The 20,277-nt window shown below is 47.0% G+C and overlaps 1 protein-coding gene across 1 annotated transcript; it reads left to right on the top strand.

Moving 5' to 3' along the window:
- Positions 1 to 15,285: 15,285 nt before the first annotated feature.
- Positions 15,286 to 17,922, top strand: LOC123103757 (exocyst complex component EXO70B1). The gene has a single exon (XM_044525433.1). The coding sequence runs from the start codon at positions 15,610 to 15,612 to the stop codon at positions 17,509 to 17,511; it is 1,902 nt and encodes a 633-aa protein (XP_044381368.1). The 5' UTR covers positions 15,286 to 15,609; the 3' UTR covers positions 17,512 to 17,922.
- The last annotated feature ends 2,355 nt before the right edge of the window (positions 17,923 to 20,277 follow it).

Genomic DNA, 20,277 nt, shown 5'->3' with positions numbered 1-20,277 from the left:
AATGAGCAACCAACTAAGCTTGGGGATGCCCCGAGTGGCATCCCCGCTTTCTTCCAACAACTATCGGTATTTTACTCGAGACTATATTTTTATTCGTCACATGATATGTGTTTTGCTTGGAGCGTCTTGTATGATATGAGTCTTTGCTTGTTTTATTTTGTGATTTAAGTCATCAATCCTTGTTGGACACACCTATTTGAGAGAGCCAAAATTATGTCATGACTTATTAGAATTGCTCTCTATGCTTCACTTAAATCTTTTATGATCTAGGACTTGCTCTAGTTATTCACTTATATCTTTTTGAGCATGGTTTGCTTAGTATTTTTGAAGAAATGCTCTCTTGCTTCACTTAGATTTATTTGGAAGTTAGTAAAATTTTGAATAAATTCTCTCTTGCTTCACTTAGATTATTTTGAGAGAAAGAAATATTATGCTCATGATCTTCACTTATATTTTTTGGAGCTTGTCAAAAGTAACACATGAAAATTAGTCCCAAAGTGATAGATATCCAAGGAGGATAAAGAAAAGAAAATGTCATGAAGATCATTGGACAAAATAAACTTGATTCTTAGTAATAGTTTTGAGATATGATGATGTGATATGTGAGTTATGTTGATGAGTAATTATGCCCTAGTAGGAATATTGGTGTTAAGGTTTGTGATTCCCGAAGCATGCACGTGTAGTCTCATGTTATGCTATGATGTTGGAGCATGATTTATTTTTGATTATCTTCCTTATGAGTGGCGGCCGAGGACGAGCGATGGTCTTTTCCTACCAATGTATCCCCCTAGGGGCATGCGTAGTAGTACTTTGCTTTGAGGGCTAATAAACTTTTGCAATAAGTATATGAGTTCTTTATGACTAATGTGAGTCCATGGATTATACGCACTCTTACCTTTTCGCAATTTGCTAGCCTCTACGGCACCGTGCATTGCCCTTTCTCACATTGAGACGTGGTGCAAACTTCGCTGGTGCATCCAAACCCCGTGATATGATACGCTCTATCACACATAAGACTCATTATATCTTCCTCAAAACAGCCACCATACCTACCTATTATGGCTTTTCCATGGCCATTCTGAGATATATTGCCATGCAACTTCCACCGTTTTTGTTTGATGACTTGAGCATTTATTGTCATATTGCTTTGCATAATCATATAGCTAACATAGTGTTTGTGGCTCAGCCACCGTTCATCAATTTTCATACATGTTACGCTAGATCATCGCCAAAGGCATTTATATAGAGTCATATTTTGTCATAGGTATCGATTTGTAATTTTTATTTCTTTTGAGTTATAAGTAAAAAAGAAGTGTGATGATCATCATTATTCATTTTTAGAGCAGTGCCCCAGTAAGGAAAGGATGATGTAGACTATGATTTCCCCACAAGTCGGGATGAGACTCCGGACAATGAGAGAAAAAGAAAAATAAAAAATGAGAAAGAAAGAAAGAAAATAATAAACAAAGAGAGAAGGGGCATTGCTAGTATCCTTTACCACACTTGTGCTTCAAAGTAGCACCATGTTTTTCATATGGAGAGCCTCCTATGTTGTCACTTTCATATACTAGTGGGAATTTATCATTGTAGGACTAGATGCACACCCACTTAGTTTTCATATTGAGATTTCATACACTTATAGCTCTTAGTGCATTCATTGCATGGCAGTCCCTACTCCTCACGTTGATATCGATTGATGGACATCTCCATAGCCCGTTGGTTAGCCGCATCAATGTGATACTTTCTTACTTTTTTGTCTTATCTATATTTACCCCTATCATCATGCCCTATTTCACCCATAGTGCTATATCCATGGCTTGCGCTCATGTATTGCGTACGAGTTGAAAAAGTTAAAGCGCGTTAAAAGGAACGAACCAATTGCTCAGCCTGTCATCGGGGTTATGCATGATAAATACTTTGTGTTAAGAAGACAGAGCATGACAAGACTATATGATTTTGTAGGGATAACTTATTTTAGCATTGATATTTTGAAAGAAGTGGTTGCTTATTGATATGCTTGAGTATCTAAATTATTATGTCAACACTAGACTATTGCCTTGAATCACATAAAAGTCCGATTGTCCATATTATAAAGAAAATAATATGATATGACATGTTAAACAGCACTCCACATCAAAAAAATTGTTTTTATCACTTATCTATTCGAGGACGAGTAGGAGTTAAGCTTGGCGATGCTGATACGTCTCCAACGTATCTATAATTTTTGATTGTTTCATGTTGTTATATTATCAATCTTGGATGTTTTATAATCATTTTATATCATTTTTGGTACTAACCTTTTGACATAGTGCCAAGTGCCAGTTCTTGTTTTTTCCGTGTTTTTTACATCATAGAAAAATCAATATCAGACGGAGTCCAAATGCCACGAAACTTTACAGAGATTTTTTATGGACCACAAGGAACAAGTTGGGCCCTGGTAGCACCTGGGGGAGTCCCGAGGAGGGGACAACCCACTAGGGCGCGCCAGGAGGCCCAGGCGCGCCCTGGTGGGTTGTGCCCACCTCGGGTGCCCCCCGGACCGCCTCTTTGCTCTATAAATACCCAAATATTCCCAAAACCCTAGGGGGTCGACGAAATATTCATCCAGCCGCCGTACAGTCCAAAACCACCAGATCCAATCTAGACACCATCTCGGATGGGGTTCACCACCTCCATTGGTGCCTCTCCGATGATGCGTGAGTAGTTCTTTGTAGACCTTCAGGTTCGTAGTTAGTAGCTAGATGGTTGCATCTCTCTCTCTTGATTATCAATACAATGGTCTCTTGGATATCCATATGATGTAACTCTTTTTGCGGTGTGTTTGTTGGGATCTGATGAACTTCGAGTTTATGATCAGTCATATCTTTTTATATCCATGAAAGTTATTTGAGTTTCTTTGATCTCTTATATGCATGATCTCTTATAGCCTCGTATTTCTTCTCCGATATTTGGATTTTGCTTGGCCAACTTGATCTATTTATCTTGCAATGGAAAGAGGTGCCCGGTAGTGGGTTCGATCTTACGGTGCTTGATCCCAGTGACAGAAATGGGAACCGACACATATGTATCGTTGCTACTAAGGATAAAAAGACGGGATCTATATCTACGCAATAGATAAATGGATCTTTTCTACATCATGTCATCGTTCTTATTGCATTACTCTGTTTTTCCATGAACTTAATACACTAGATGCATGTTGGATAGCGATTGATGTGTGGAGTAATAGTAGTAGATGCAGACAAGAGTCGGTCTACTAATCTTGGACGTGATGCCTATGTAGTGATCATTGCCTGGATATCGTCATAATTATTTGAGGTTCTATCAATTGCCCAACAGTAATTCGTTTACCCACCGTTTGCTATCTTTCTAGAGAGAAGCCACTAGTGAAACCTACGGCCCCGGGTCTTCTTCCTCATATATTTGCTTGCGATCCGCTTTTCCTTTGCATTTTTATTCAGATCTATTAAACCAAAAATACTTTGCTGCAATTTATTTTATTTGCAATCTATTATTTCAATCTACTACAATTTTCTGGCATCGTTACCCGAAAGGGATTGACAACCCCTTTAACACGTCGGTTGCGAGGTGTTGTTATTTGTGTGCGGGTGATGTTTATGTTGTGTTGCTTGGTTCTCCTACTAGTTCGATACCTTGGTTTCTTCACTGAGGGAAATACCTACCATCGTTGTGCTGCATCATTCCTTCCTCTTTGTGGAAATACCGACGTAGTCCTAGCAGACAGGAGCTTTTTTGGCGCTATAACCAGAGAGAAATCAATGATTTCCTCCTCTGGGAGGGAAGTTCCCCCAGCGGAATCGCTCCGCCGGAGAGCAAAAGTGCTCCTGCCCAAATTCTGTCTCGAGACGGTGACGCTTCACCCCGAAAGTCTTCTCTTTATTTTATTTTCTAGGTCAAAATGACTTATATACCAGAAGATAAGCACCCGAGGTGGGATGGGTTGAGCACAACCCACCACGGCACGCCCTGGTGTCTTGTGCTCACCATGTGGCCCCTCTCCGATAGTCATTTGCTCCAGCATTTCTTATTTATTCCATAAAAATTCCTCGTGAAGTTTCAGCTCATTTGGAGTTGTGCAGAATAGGTAGCCTGACGTAGCTTTTTCAGGTCCAGATTTCCAGCTACCGGAATTCTCCCTCTTTGGATGAACCTTGCATATTATGAGAGAAAAGGCATTAGAATTACTCCAAAAAGCATTATTGTGCATAAAAACATTATAAATAACAGTAGATAAACATGATGCAAAATGGACGTATCAAGATGCTATCGTCACAAGCCAATCATTATAACACGGAGAGTTAACGTATGTTTTAGTTCCTTAGACCATGAGAGTATCGTAGTTACTTCTTATCGTACGATGAACTTTTGGGTTCCTCAAACTTCATCTGTAACACGATGATCATAACAAGAACTTACACGTTCATCGAAAAGTTTGACAAGGGACTAGATAGCTCAAGAGTGGAATTTGCTCCTCCGACGATGGAGAGATATTCTTAGGGCCCTCTCAGTGTGACGACATCCGTCATCGTCTCGGCAGACACGGGTGACTGTGTCATGGGGATGCCGGAACATATCAACGAGAAAGAAGGACGAATCTTCTAACAAGGAGACCGATATAGTGAGCATGAAAATGACTCAAGAGGATACTGATATATCTCACCATGGATTTTGTAAAGTACCATGAATCAAAGGGAATAACACGTTATAACCAAAGGTTCACTCGAATGCCATTTGTGTACTCATAGGGATCAATATGGACGTCCACGGTTCCGCTATCGGTCATTGAACGAAAGGGGTTTTGTTGATGTCTATGTTTTACCGAACCTCTACATGATCACAAGCTTAAGGTAATCAAGATCTAGTGAGTGTTAGTAGGACAGGAGTAATGAGGAAAGAGTTATGAAATAGTTTCATTAATTATTTGAAATAGTTTCGAGAGCAACCGGAAGCGTTTCAGGGTCACCAGAAGGGTTTTGGGGTTCACCAGGTATTACCGATAAATAATATATAGGTGGAAAAAGTTTCTGGAGATGTTAAATTAATAATAAATTCTCTAATAATAGTTAGGAGGCATTTATATTCAATTAAATATCAACGGGCCTTAAAAGGCCAAGAAGTGGAACGAATATTGGGCCACTTAGGCCAATAGGGAGACACCCCCTATCTTCATGGAGAAGGAAAGGGAGGAGGCCGAATTGGAGGGTGGTTTCCCCTCCTGGCCCACGCAAACGGGATGGGAAACCTCCCCCTTGTGGCGCCCCTCCTCTTCCTCCAGCCTATATATACTAGTGGATTTTGGCCTTTGGACATACAAGTTTTTGAGCCTCATCTAGTTCTCTAGTTCTAGTTCTAGTTGATCCAATTAGAGCTAGATCTAATCCTCTCTAGTCCTCATAATTAGAACCCCGGTGTGGTTATAATCCGTTCTCTCTAATTCTCCGGCGACAATTAGCTCTGGACAGCGAAGCGTTGCCGGATCGTGAGGACTTTACGCTTGTAAACTATGGAGAGACCATGCTTTTGGTCTTCTCTTCGAGGGATCGTCTGTGGACGGTTTGAGGGATAATTCATCTATGGTTCGAGGCACTTCAAGTACGATCTACACTGACTCTTCTTCCACTACAACTCGGAGTTGGTAACGAACCGATCCGAACCACATCTTCATGGTGTTCCCGATTGATCATAGGGTGATTTTTTTTTGTTTCTACTACTTTTCCAAATAGTCCAGTCATTTGATGATTACTTCATCTTGAAGAAGGATGTTTTAGTGAGGATTGGATTCTCTAGTTACCAGAAGCGCATGGCCACATTGCGGATGCTTGCATATGGCACAATGATACGTCTCAAATGTATCTATAAATTTTGATTGTTTTATGCTATTATAGTATCATTTTTATATACTTTTTTATATAAATTTATATTAGTTTTATGGACTAACCTATAAATTTAGTGCCCGGTGTCAGTTCTCATTTTTCTGCTTCTTTTTGGTTTCACATGAAATCAATATCTACGGAGGTCAAAATACGTTGGCCATTTAACACAATTTTTTGGGGCAACAAGAAACACAGGAAGCTTCGGAAGAGATCGAGACATGCCCCAGGAGTCCCACACAGTCACGTGTCAGTGTGGGGTCCACAGGAACCGCCTTAATCTGATTCCACCGCCATAAATCCTATAAATACCGAAACCATCTGTTGCACCCCCATAGAAGAATTTTATCGTCGCCGCAAACCACTGTTTCGAAGACATCCCATCTGGAGTCCTATCGAAGGGGGAAACCATTGTCAGAGCTATCTTAATCAACCTTTCTACCTTCATGATGATGTGTGAGTAGTTCATTTTGGACCTACGGGTCCATAGTAGTAGCTAGATGGTTCTCTCTCTTTTGGATCTTCAATATCATGTTTTCGTTCTTGATTGGGATCAACTTGATGTAATCGGTGGTGTGTTTGTTGGGGCATGATGAATTGTTAATTTATGATTAGATTGTTCATTGAACTCTGTTGAATCTATTTGGGTTTTGTTGCTGCAGAAGTAAATAGCTTTGTATGCTTTACGATCTATCTGTCTTTCTGGCCAAGTTTGATTGATTTATCTTCAGAGGTAGTTGTGCTATGTAGTGGGTTTAATCTTGTGGTGCTCTAACCACATAACAATAAGGGCCAATGCACATATTGTATTGTTGCCACTAAGAATAAAACAACGGGGTTTAGTCATATTTATTGACTTGTTCCTATCTACATTATGCCATCTCTTCTTATTATGATATTCAGTTTCCTACAAACTTAATACCTTGAGATGCATGTTGGATAGCGGTTTTGGGGTGGAGTATTAGTTCTAGATGTAGTTGGATTAACGGTCTACTTATGATGGATGTAATGCCTATATGAGAACAACCATAGTCATAAACATTATAATCTTTTCAATTGTCCAACTGTAATTTGTTTAACATGTCATTCGTCTATTTTTGAGTGAGAGATGCCACTAGTGAACCTATGGCCCCCGAGTCTATTCTCCATTAATAAATTCCTTTGCAAAATTGTTCTATCATTTTCCGTTTCACTTCACTATTATCTACCTTTATTATTTGCTTTTAAACCTGTAAGTAGCAAGACAAGGGGCTTGACAGCCCTCTTGCCATGTTGGGTGCAAGTTTTATCTTGTTTGTGTACTGTTGTTGTTTATCTTGTTAGCTTAGAAGATCCTACTGGTTCGATAAACCTTGATTCTTAACTGATGGAAAACTTTACTACTATCTACTTCACCCTCCTCTTTGGGGAAACCCAACGACTCTTGCGGAGTAGCACACGACTGCTGATTCGTGGGACGAATACATACGGATGTGTAAGAGCACGTGTGGAGATATCATGGTTAGATTTGCTACTACCATGGTCTTGGCGTTTGGACCTCAGTACCTAAGAGAACGAACTGTTACAAACATCGTGAGGCTCTTGGCAATATCGGAAGCAAGAGGGTGGCAAAGTTTGCTCGGATCTCTTGATTGCATACATTGGAGATGAAAGACTGCACAAAATCTCTACAAGGGCAATATCAGGGCCATGTTAAGAACTTCACCATCATTCTTGAAGAAGTTGCATTATATGATCTCTGGACTTGGCACGCTTTTTTCTTTGGCATGTCTGGGTCGATATCAATTTTTTGCAACGATCTCCATTGTTTGCTAAGCTGACCGAAAGAAAATCTCCTCGTTGCAACTATACCATCAATGGACATGAATACACCATGAGCTACTATCTATTTGGCGGTATATATCCTCCGTATGCTACCTTAGTCAAGACCATCTCCGAGCCACTTTCTCAGAAAATGTCTCACTTTGCTAAAGACAAGAATCATGTAGAAAGAATGTTGAGAGGGCATTTAGAGTTCTCCAAACGCATGGACCTACTAAACAATGGGATCCGAAGAGCTTGTGGGAGGTGATGACATGTTGTGTGATCATGCACAACATGATCATAGAGGATGAGGGCAAGAATGTTGCCGCAACTCTTGAATTTGGAACATGAGTGATCCTATCGAACTTCCAGAGTAGAATCCAGCCATGTTTGGTGAATTTTTTCAAATGCATCAACAAATCTAGGAGCAACTCATGAGCAACTAAAGCAAGATTTGATTGAGCATATGTAGACGGTTAAAAGGGACAAGTAGTACATATGTTATAGTTGAATTCAAGGTTGACCTGCCATAATTTAAAAACTTTGTTGGATTGTAATATTTAAATTAGAAGTACTGTTGCATTTGAAACATTTTTAGATAAACTACAACTTAATATGCGGTTATATTTCGAGCTTGTGGACTTCTACAAAAAGGCGAATGTGTGCAACTACGGTAGGATGCAGGGGCAGAGCTAGGTTTTGGACATGAGGGGGCGAAAAGCCAATGTTAACACAACTCATGGAACATCACGATATTTTTAAGTCTCATGATAGTATGATGATAAATCATAAAAACATATGTTTGGAACTACAAAAGCATGTTCTATTTTCTATTAACTTAGATTGAACTCTACAATCAGTAGTGTTGAACAAGTTGATAATCGTCGGCCATCCGACCCGATCCCCGGCAGCCCACCCGCCCCGCCGCACCACCGGACAGGGAGGCCCACCTCGGGGCCGCCGCCCCGGATCCAAGGTCCTCCGCCCTAGATCAGGTGGAGCAACGCATGCACTGCCACCACAGCCGACGATAGGACGCCGGCCAGCCGCCACACCGCCAAAGTCCAGATCTGGGCCGTCATGAACCAGATCGGCGCCGCCGCAGCCCAGATCGGGATCACACCCTCGAGCCAGGGAGCCCCGTGTCGCTCTTTGACCCGCGAGAGGGAGGAGCGCCTCCGCCGCCGCCGGCGCACGCACAGGTTAAGCCCGGCGCCTACCACCGACGACGACGGAGGGGAGGGAGAGGAAGGAGCGGTGACCTGGCGGCTAGGGATGGAGCCCCTCGGTCGCCCGCGCGGGGGGTGACAGAGGGGAGGGTTTTGTAGCGAACGTGTGGATAAGCCTACGAGGCTTTCTCCAATCGGATGGATCACGTTATCTAGATTGTCCGGAGCGGAAACAATAGTCAGCCACGACCATACTCTACATATATGGCAGTATGGGCTATTGGGCTTAAGTCTTCCATATTGAGTGTAAAACTAGTTTTTACACGGGCTTAATGATGCAATTATCTACAGCCATTAGGAATGTACAGTACACATTTGCTAAAAAAGGAATTTATAGTACACAATCTGCTAAAATCGGTTGAGGGGGGCGACCGATTGGCATGGGTCTAGCCCCTGCTCGCCCCCCTTGTCTCCGGGGAAATGTTTTCACCCGGTGCGCCGGCCGAAACGTCGCGCCGGACGCACACGGGCCTTGCGATTGTTCTCGATCGTGCACGCACGTATCCAACACGGGCCCATGTGTCCAGTGCCTTCCACCCCCTTATCCTCTCTCCCTTATCCTCTCCCATCCACACATTTTTCTACCCTATTCTTCCCCACGCTCCCTTCCTCTCTCGTCGCCTCCAGTAGCTTCTTGTTACCTCCACCTTCTAATTACCGCTGATTCAAGGTGGAAGACATAGCTCTGACGGGAGGGCAGGAGCTGCAATGGCGGAGATGGGGGAGAGATTTTTTGCGCCAGATGCGGAGATGCAGATTGTTGGCTGAGGAGCTGCTGCGTCCACGGGCTGAAACCGGCATGGCAGCATGCTGGAACCGGCAAGGAGGAGTGCTGCCACGGTGATCACGCGATGCTGGAACCGGCATGGCAGCATGCTGGAACTGGCAAGGAGGCCTGCTGCCACGGTGGTTGTGCGATGCTGGAACCAGTAGGCCGATTTGCTGGAACCGGCACCCGATTTGTTGCGTACGTTGGAGCACGACAGCACCGCTGCAACCTACTACAATGGCGGACATGAAGAAAGCTGGAACCAACAGGCCTATTTGCTCGAACCGGCTGTCGGTTTTGTTGCATACGGCGGATGACGGAAGCTGGAACCAGCGACAGTCATGTTGCGACGGCCGCGGCGACGAGCCACCATTGCTGGAACCATCATTTTTTTGCTGGAAGCAGCGATTTATTTTGCTACTACTCGGTGACGACGATTCATGACTTTGCTGGAAACGGCAAGTATTTTTGCTCGAAGCATTTTCGTTTTTTGTTGGAAGCATGTTATTTTGCTTTTCTGGATCCTTTTCATTGTTCTTGTGCCATGCCACTTTTTGTGTTTTTGCTGGAACCATGATTTTGTTTTGTTGGAACTATGATTTTATTTTGCTGGAAGCAATGGTAACAAATCTTGCGGTGATTTGGAACCGCCAATGTGGCCGCCCGTCGACAGACGACGGCCACCGGCAGTTGCCCGTCCATGGGGAGCGGCATCAGATCGGGGGCACACACTAGCCACCTCGTGTGCAAGGATAGGGGAGTCCAGCGACAGCGAGCGTTCTGTGCGGCAGAGGCGCTGGTGTGCGTGCGAAGGTTAGGGAATAAAAAGATCGGACGACTGCGGGCTGTTAAATCAAACAGCAGGGGGTGGACCGGCCGAAAGTTTCGGCCGGCGCACGGGCGCCTAGCACCCGCCTTGTCTCCGCCCCTTGTAGGATGGCCAATTTTCACATTAGTGTCCGTGGACTGATTTCATCGGTTTGCGGACAGATGCGGTGTTTGATTTAAGGATCAACGATGCAGATGCCCTAAGCAATAATAATTTTCTAAGTTTTAAAGAAATGTGATAGGGAGAATGGTTTGAACTTTTAGATAGAGGATCTCCTAGTGATGCTTCTAGGCTGGCGCTTGTTGGGCGAGTTGAACCTAGGATGGTTGCCGTCAGTCAGGCACCGGAAGGAAGTCCTGTTGTTGCGGCTGGTGTGCAGTCCAGTCAGGATCCAACCCGTGAGCTGTCGGTCAGCTTGCTTTCATGGCTGTCTTCTCACCACAAATCCCTAACAGTAGCATTATATCCATGTTCGTTAACGCATAATCAATGGCGTAACGTTGTGAAAAGAAAAATATGAATGAATAGCTAATGGCGTAACGACGTGACTTGCCCCGGCCGAGACGAACGTAACGCAGGCCAGCTAAAAGGAATCTGCACTAGAGCTCACGTCCCTTACTCCTCAGGACTGCGCACAGGACGGTTAGGCAATCTACAATCACATAAATTGACATCTCAAACATCTCAAACATCCCAACTATCTACTACCCCCTCCGTTCCACAATATAGTGCACCCGTGTTTTCTAAGATTTGAGTTTGGTCATAAATTTAATCAATGAGACCGATTGCGACGGGAACAAAAATTATACCACTGAATTCGTTATTTTGATACGAATTCAGTGGTATAATTTTTGCTCTCATCGCAGTAGGTCTCGTTGGTTAAATTTATGATCAAACTATGAACTCGGAAAGCGCGAGCGCACTATATTATGGAACGGAGGAAGTATAAGGTTTGCATGGTTTGTTGGAGGGATAATGACGGCGGCGCGCCTTCGACTCATTCTACTGTTTATACTCGTAGCTAGATGGTCTACGGATCTAGCTATAATTTTTACTTTTAATGTTTTTTATTGCCTTGATAGATGATGAATAGATTGGAACATTTTTTCAAAAAGAAAAACATCCGCGGACCCGTACGGTCAATGTCCAGTCATTCCACTTTGAGTCCATGTTAGTCTGTGCACGCGGCCATGCTCTTCATTTTCCGTCTTATACATCGGCTCACATTCATAAGATTCATGGAAATGGAGAAAGAGAAAAAATGTCAAGGGTGAGCTAAATCCTACACGACGCATCGCCCGGACACGACCAGGAATCCCCATATTTTCCCCATATATGGGCTGGGTATGAGGGCTTGCGGACATCCTGAACATACGGCGACAAAGTGGGATCTAGTCGGGTCATTATTTTCCTTTTCTCTCATGTCCGGATAGTGATCGGGTTGTCCATCCGGATGTTTGTGGAAGATTCGAGGGGACCGGTTGTATATACTCTTTGGATTCCTTGCCTTTCGTGGGCGCTGGTTTGCCTCGTATCCAATGGTCTTAGGGTCATGGAAGTGCGATGGAGGTATTCTGATTCAGTTTTTGGTTTCTTTTGAGTTTATTAGTGGTTGTGTTTTGCTCAGAAAGGCGAGACGATGGCGATTTCTTTGGAGATGGAATGTGGTTCTTCCCATCTGCTGCCGCCTTGAGGGTGTGTTTAGCGTCATTGAAAGATGTGTTGAGTGTGTCTTCGGTGGATCTTGTGGGATTTGATCTATGATTGTCTTTGATGGATCTGTTTAGATCCGATCTTTGTCCTTCAATGTTCATGTGTTACAAGTTAGATCGTTTCGATACACGCTTCCTTTTGTCGGCGACGGTTGCTATTCTATTGCGCTAGTCCTGTAAGGTCTTAGAACAATGGTTATTCGATCATGTACTATAACAAAGTTTGCCCGGTTCGATTAGGGAGAAGAGATGGTGGATGCGTCTTCGGTTTGCTCTAATGTTTTGTAGTTGTCGTTAGGTGGTCTACAGACTTGATGAGTAAGGCCAACTCCAACTCGCAACCCCATTCTGTCCGGCCGCGTCTGTTTGGGCCGAAAAAGACACAAATGGCGGCCCAACACGCGCCCACAAACGAACATGCGTCCATTTTTTGTCCACTCCGATCCATTTTTGGCCCAAATTTGAGTCACGTTTGCATCGAAACGGACAACGCATGGACGGGCAGGACGCGAGCCCTTGTCCTCCCCTGACTTGCCCGCCCGTGGCACAACGCTCCCATTTCCCATTTCTTTCCCAAAAAACCCTCCCGCCCCTTCCCGTTCCATGGCCAATGCCCAGAAGCAACCCGCCGCCACCATCCTGGCCGCCACCTCCGCCTGTCACGTGACGAAGAAGAGGCAAAAGAAGCAGAGGTCAGAGCTCACGTCGGCATAGCTCGACCGACTCGACCGAGAATCGACCAACAGAAGAGCCCGAAGGTCCGTTCAGGCAGAGTCAAAAGTTGTTGCCGAGTACGCCCTCGAGGCCACCGCCGCGCAACACAAGGCCGCCGTTGAGGACAACAAGGTCATCATTGCCAAGGCCACGCAGGCAGTGACGACGTGCGTCCTTCTCAAGCTAGGGTTGTGCCGACCCGCACCGGCCACTCTTTTCGACGCCGCCATGGCCCCGGAGAGCACACGCTCGTCGACCATTTGCCCTCACAGGGCCAGTCACCGAGCTCCTCCGTAACACCGCAAATGGTCAGTGTTCATCTGTCATACTCCCATGCTGCGACCCGGTTCTTCATGTCGTCGGACGGCAGCATGATCACGGCGGCCACACCCGCCCCCATGGCCGTCATCGACCTCAACGTCATGCCTAGGTCTAGTGGCGCCGGTCAATCGGCCACCGGGATGCAAAGGAAGCAGCTGTGGTTGATTCCTACGGCCAACATTCCAAACACATGCAACCTGTTCAATGGAACGCCCAACCCAACGCCAGCCCAAGACGACCCCGACTTCAACGCTTTCATGGAGAACATCATCTACGAGGGCCGTGGCCAAACCTTACACCCCCAACGGCCAAGGCCAAGGCTTTCATCCCTACGAGACCCAAAGCGAAGATGGTCGCGACCAAGATGAAGAGAATGACAACATTGGCCATGGAAACCATGAAGAAGAGGCCGACGACCACGGCAACTCGTGGCATGATGACCTTTATTGCAAAGACGAAGAAGGGGGCGTAGACATTGAGGATGAGCCATTGTTTCTCGACGAGCTCACCCAAAGAGTCAATGCCTAAAAGAGAAAGCAAAACATTAGCACGAGATCATACACTAAAGATGAGGACATGTTGATTTGCGAGAGTTGGAAGGAAATAGGGCAAGATCCCAAGACCGGCGCCGAGCATAAATGTGTCTTTTGGCGGGGGGAGAGTTCATGCGACCTTTCATGAACGTCGGAAGTTTCCGCCCTACAAGTTTGTGAGCACCCGTGCCATCAACTCAATCCAAAAGAGATGGGGGTTTATCCAATAAGAATGCAACAAGCTTTTGTGCCGCGCTTGAGAGCGTCGAAGCCCATCCCATGAGTGGCCTAGGCGTGGGCAACTTGGTATGAACTTTTCTCTTCATTCCTATGCCATGTTCATGTTTGTTGCATTTTGTGTCCTTCGCTATTACATTGTGGCCTTCTCTTTGATCGTGCAGGCATTTCAAACTTTGGAAGCCTTCAAGGCCCAACATGCGAACAAGCCATTCACTGTCATCCATTGTTGGACACTCGTCAAAGATTGTCTCGGGTTCAAAGATCAATATGATGCTCTAAAGAATAATGAGGGTCGACGGCCGTGAGTGGGGACGGAGATGGGGTGAAGAGACCGAGGGGCCAGACCAACTCAAAGGTGGACGAGAAGCGTGATGCGACATCTTTCACCTTGCAAGAAACTTTGCAAGGCATGATGACCGAAAGGAAGCAAAGGGGACGAGGAAGCACCAAGAAAAAGGAGGATCAAATAAAGGCCTACATGAAGCTCCAAACAAAGAAGCTCGACATGGAGAAGCCCATCAAGAGGAGGAAGCTCGAGATCAAGGTGGACGTCCAAACGAAGAAGCTCGAGATCGTTGGCCACCAATGCAAAGACCGAAGAAAAAGAGGTGGTGCTAGGTTTCATGACTGTGCACTTGAGCAAGATGTCCCCGAAAAGAATAAGTTGGTTCAAGAATATGCAAAAGGGGATGATCGATGGAGGCGAGTGAGACGACTTGTGCGCTGACATGAACTATGAAGGCTGCGAGACATGAACTATGGTCATTTTGTTGGGCAGGTATGTGTGTCGGCCGTTGGCTTTGTTGTGAGCGTGAAACTATGAGGATTATTCATTTTGTAGGATGGCATGTGTGCCGGCCGTTGGCGCTCAGGCCGACATGAACTATGGCTGCTAGCATGAACACTGGTCGCGGCGCTAAATTTCAGTTTTCAACTTTTTGCAAAAACTTCAGGCGGCCGGACGAATGTGTCCGCTTGTTGAACACACGACGAGCGTAAATGGAGAAATGGAGAACGTCGTCTTTTTGCAAGATCCAAACGATGAGAATCCGGATAAAACGAAGGTTTTGGCCTAAGTTGAAAGTTTTTCTTTTAAATGCCCTTCCGAGTGCCGACCCGCTGGCGGGGCAGGCGTACCCCCTTGTTCGATGCATCTCTGACAGGTGGGCCCAGCATTCAGCTCATGGTCGTCAGCTCGTGGCTCTGGAGGAAGAAAAATTAGTATAAAATCTGATTCGGCCTTGGCTAATCCGCGCAATAATTATCGCGAGGGGAGGGAGCCCGAACGAAACGACCAAAGCAAAGCGAAAGAGAAGAGAAATCGGCCGGTCTTCCCTCGCTGGACTAACTAGCGAGTAGAGAGAGAGAGAGAGCATCAGAGCAGGCGAATCACATCGCAGAGCCAAGGCAGCAGCCTCATCGCCGCCGGTGGTTCGCTTCCTGCCGCCCCACCAAGCCCCGAATCAAAGCCGGGGCTGCGCCTCCCTCCCTGCTATTGGTGTTGGTTTATCGCGCGGCTGGCCGGGGGCGCTGTCGTGTGCTGCGGAGAGGAGGACCGGAGGGGGCGGAGCATGGACGGATCCGCCGCGGCGGAGCTGGAGAGGGCGGAGAGGGTGGTGAGGCGGTGGAACTCCACGGCGTCCGCGCCCGCGGGCGGCGGGGGCGGGGGCGGGGGCGGGGAGGACCAGATGCTGTTCGACGGCGGCGGGGACCGGGCGGAGGCCGAGCGCTTCCTCCAGGCGGTGGACGACCTCCGCCGCCTCGCGCCGCCGTCCCCCGGCAGCCCGCGCCGCACCTCCTCGGCGGGGGCCTCCGGCGCCGTCCAGGTCGCCATGGCGCGGCTCGAGGACGAGTTCCGCCACGTGCTGGCGTCGCGCGCGGTCGACCTCGAGATCGAGGTGCTCGCCGACCTCAGCTCTCTCTCCATGTGTAGCGACCGCTCCAGCTTCTCCGACGTCGGCGACGCGCCGCCGGTGGACGACGACTCCGTCGAGTCCTCCGTCGGCCGCCGCAGCAGCTACCGCTCCATGCGCAGCATCCGCGAGATCGACCTCCTCCCGCCCGAAGCCGTCACCGACCTCAACGCCATCGCCTCCCGCATGGCCGCCGCCGGCTACGACCGCGAGTGCGTCCAGGTCTACGCCTCCGTCCGCAAGCCGGCCGTCGACTCCGCCCTGCGCCGCCTCGGCGTCGAGAAGCTCACCATCGGCGACGTCCAGCGGCTCGAGTGGGACGCCGTCGAGGTCAAGATCCGCCGCTGGATCCGCGCAGCCCGCGCCGCCGTCCGCGGCGTTTTCGCCAGCGAGCGCCGCCTTTGCTTCCTCATCTTCCACGACCTTCCCGTCTCCAACCCCACCATCGCCACCCCCGCTCCCACCACCACGTCCGCCGCCCCCTTCGTCGAAACTGTCAAGGGCGCCGCGCTGCAGCTCTTTGGCTTTGCCGAGGCCATCAGCATCGGCCGCCGCTCACCGGAGAAGCTCTTCAAGATCATTGATCTGCACGATGCACTGGCCGATCTGCTTCCTGATGTCTCCGATATCTTCGCCGCCTCCAAGGCCGCGGAATCCATATATGTGCAGGCTACCGAGATCAGGGCGCGTCTGGCTGATGCTGTCCGTGGGATACTCTCCGAGTTCGAGAGCGCCGTTCTCCGTGACCCGTCCAAGACTCCAGTACCCGGCGGCACCATCCATCCCCTCACTCGCTATGTGATGAATTACATTGTCCTCATTTCAGACTACAAGACGACACTTTCTGAGCTGATCGTGTCACGGCCATCAGCTAGCTCGCGCGTTTCTGCTGAGGGCAATGAGCTCAGACCGTCATTTCCTGATCTGGACCTTCCTGATCCTGACAGCCAGCTACCCCTTTCTGCTCATCTCATCTGGACTATTGTGGTTCTTGAACACAACCTTGAAGGCAAGGCATCACTCTACAAGGACCCGGCACTCTCTCACTTGTTCCTAATGAACAATGTGCACTATATCGTGCACAAGGTAAAGGACTCGCCTGAGCTCTGGGGACTCATTGGCGATGTGTACCTAAAGCGGCTCACAGGTAAGTTCCGGTTGGCAGCCACAGCTTACCAGCGCAGTGCATGGCTTAAGATCCTGAATTGTCTAAGAGACGAGGGTCTCCATGTCAGCGGTGGCTTTTCATCAGGAATATCCAAATCAGCACTTCGGGAGCGCTTCAAGTCTTTCAATGCTGCGTTCGAGGAGGCACATAGGGCTCAGTCTGGGTGGTATGTGCCTGACACACAGCTGAAAGAAGAGCTTAGGATCTCAATAGCAGAGAAGCTGCTCCCAGCATACCGGTCCTTCCTTGGTCGATTCCGGCATCATATTGAGAATGGGAGGCATCCAGAGTTGTACATCAAATACACAGTTGAGGACCTTGAGATATCTGTGATGGATTTCTTTGAGGGGTCTCCACCTCCGCCGCATAATAGGAGGAGATCCCATGGATGAGAGATTGCTTGAAGCTTGCAGTAGTCGTATCACTTGGTTGGGTGTTGTTGCCGAGCATTCTTTAATTCTTCGGTGAAGCCAGTGCAGGCAGTCGGGTATGTATTTTGTTTCACTCTCACGAGACTTAAGGGTGTAGTTGGTGATGATTTCTTCTACTAGAGGTAATCTGAAACAGAATCAGGATCATGTTGACGCTGTCAAAAGTCTTGGTGTTTCTTCCTCAGTTGGCGATCTTGTGCATTTGTTAAAGTGTTGTTGTAATTTTGTGTAGCAGCATGTTCATATAGGAATGTTCTTTTAGTAATGTCGCATAGTTGTAAGTTGTAATTTCCTGGTCTTCATTTGACCTTTAGCTGGGTGTCCTGCCTTCCTCTTGGTTGAATCAAATATAAATACGAAGATTGCACTTGATAGATTAGATATAAAATCAGCTGTGCTACTTGTGTTGCAATTTTATATTATGTAGGATAAAGTTCTTGCCTCAAGTTTCAGTTTTGAGGTTTCCACCCCAGGTCCCTTTTCCAGTGAAATACCAGTATCTATCACTCCCCTGTCTTGAATTCTTGATAAATAAACCCTATGCTCTAGCAGATGGCAGCGAATTGATCAATGTATCATCTTGTTGCACTCGGCAGTAGACTAGAGTATCAGAGCTTTGATTTGGGCTGGTATTTAGTTACATAGAAAAGAAGGCCCTGTACCTGTTAACCAGTGGTGCAGCCATAATATGCTCATCATGTCTTTGTCCCTATTTAGTGGTTGATAAGTTGCTTACTGTGTGGATCTACTGGTGTGCTAACGATTTCATTAACGATCATAGAAAAGCAAATATAAGTACGAAGGTAACAGAAAGGAGGCTAGAATATTAATAATAATATTCAGATTCTGCTATATCTGTTAAACCTTTCTATCATGTACAATTTAACACACAATTCATCGTTCCTGGCTGTTACCTGCTATCACATATTACTCCCTGTGTAAAGAAAGATGAGAGCGTTTAGATCACTATGATGTAAACACTCTTAGGGCCTCTTTGATTTGTACGATTTTTGAAAACATGGGAATAGGGAAAGTATAGGGTTGGAGTGGCATGCCCACCTGAATACTAGTACAGGATTAGCAATGAGTGCTTGATGCCACAGGAAAAACAAAGGAATTTTGAAAAGAGGTTGGAGTGGAGGTTAGATTTCCTGTGAAATGTAGTACAAAAGATTCCGTAGAAAAAATTTCTATAGGATCCAATCCTATGAATCAAAAGACCAACATAGGAAAAAATCCTAAGAATTTCAATCCTTCAGAAGTCCTATTCCTTTGAATCAAATGAGCCCTTATATTTCTTTACGGAGGGAGTACGTTACAAGAGCTCTGAAAGGAAAAGGAAAGAAAAAACTATATTTTCCAGAATACAAACATGCGAATATTGGCAAGAATCAGGTTAGGTCACTCGTAGGGTGCATAACGAGAATACAGTTGAGCGAGAAGCAATGAGAGACATTTGTTGGCATGCATACAGCTCACAGCTTAAATACTCCGCATTATCAACGTCCCTGCCCCAACATTGCCGAATGCAGAGGCCGGCGCAACGGACACTGATTGCATCATCATCATAAGCAGCCAGGCCAATCATTCCCTCCCCTGTCGTGTCGTTAGAACAGATCCAGCACATGCTAACCGAATAACCGATGCCGCATCACGTAACAGCAAGGGAACCCCAACGAACAACCGACCCAATCGGCAGTTCCGGCAGGGGCAGAGCCGAAATGTTCTCAATTCTCAAGCGGAAAAGCAGGTGCGCTATAATGTGTTGTGCTACTGTATGTTTTAGTTCTTCATGTATAGGATGGTTTTTGTTGAGCAGAGCTGGGACGATGCCATCTGAAAGCCCGGACCGACCCGGGACGGGAGGCGAATGGCATTTGGTTTCGTGCGTGCGGTGCCAGGGGCGACGACGGGTGCCGGAGAGAAGTCAGCGGGCGCCCGTGAGGGTGAGGCGTGCCAGCCAAAATCCCAGCGTCCAGGGGTGCGGTCAGTGCGCGCGGTCGTGCGGCTCGTGAGCCGGAAAAGGCGAGGGTGCTTCACAGGCGGCCCCGGTCGTCCGTGCGGCGTCCATGGGTCCTCCTTTTCCGAGAAGAGTTTTCCAACCGCAGGCGCAGGTGGTGCCTGCCGTGATCGATGCCGACGGCCGGCCGTTCCTCCGCTGTAGGTGCGCCATCTGGATGTGGAGGCGCGCGCACTCGTCGTCCGTCCGGCGTCACGACGGTGATCCCACCGAAAGCAGGACCGGGATGTCCGCTCAGCGATCGTGCATGTTCGTTCGCTTCATCGCTTGGTCTAAATTCCTCGACACGGCGGCCGGGTATATTCTCCGATGACGAATACAAGCCTCGGTCTGCTGCTGCTGCTTTGCGCATCCTCCCTTTTTTCGGCTCTTATTGTTCTTTCCAGGACGTGCGGCCGCAAAGGGTGCTTCTGCTCGTGCGTAATTTATTTATTTTTGTGTGGATTCCACTATTGTACAGCTGATTCAAGGGCAGTCAAGACTCAAGAGGGGGTACGGATTTCTTGCTCCTGGGCTCCATGGAGACTGGTTTTGGAAAGGAAAAAAAAACAATATTCATATTTTGAAGTTTAAAAAGTACGCGTGTGTATAGAGGGATGTATACTAAAACCACGACGCTTATTTTGGATCGACAGGGTACTACATTTCTGTAAAAGTTCATGATGAAATATGTTTTAGCGTGAGCTGCACAATAAAACAAGATCATG

Source organism: Triticum aestivum, chromosome 5A (assembly GCF_018294505.1).
Source record: "Triticum aestivum cultivar Chinese Spring chromosome 5A, IWGSC CS RefSeq v2.1, whole genome shotgun sequence".
Taxonomy (NCBI): Eukaryota; Viridiplantae; Streptophyta; class Magnoliopsida; order Poales; family Poaceae; genus Triticum; species Triticum aestivum.
This window is presented reverse-complemented; position numbering and strand designations above follow the sequence as displayed.

Bases quoted from the DNA above. Each gene is read 5' to 3' on its own strand.
- LOC123103757 (XM_044525433.1), top strand. From the start codon at position 15,610: ATGGACGGATCCGCCGCGGCGGAGCTGGAGAGGGCGGAGAGGGTGGTG.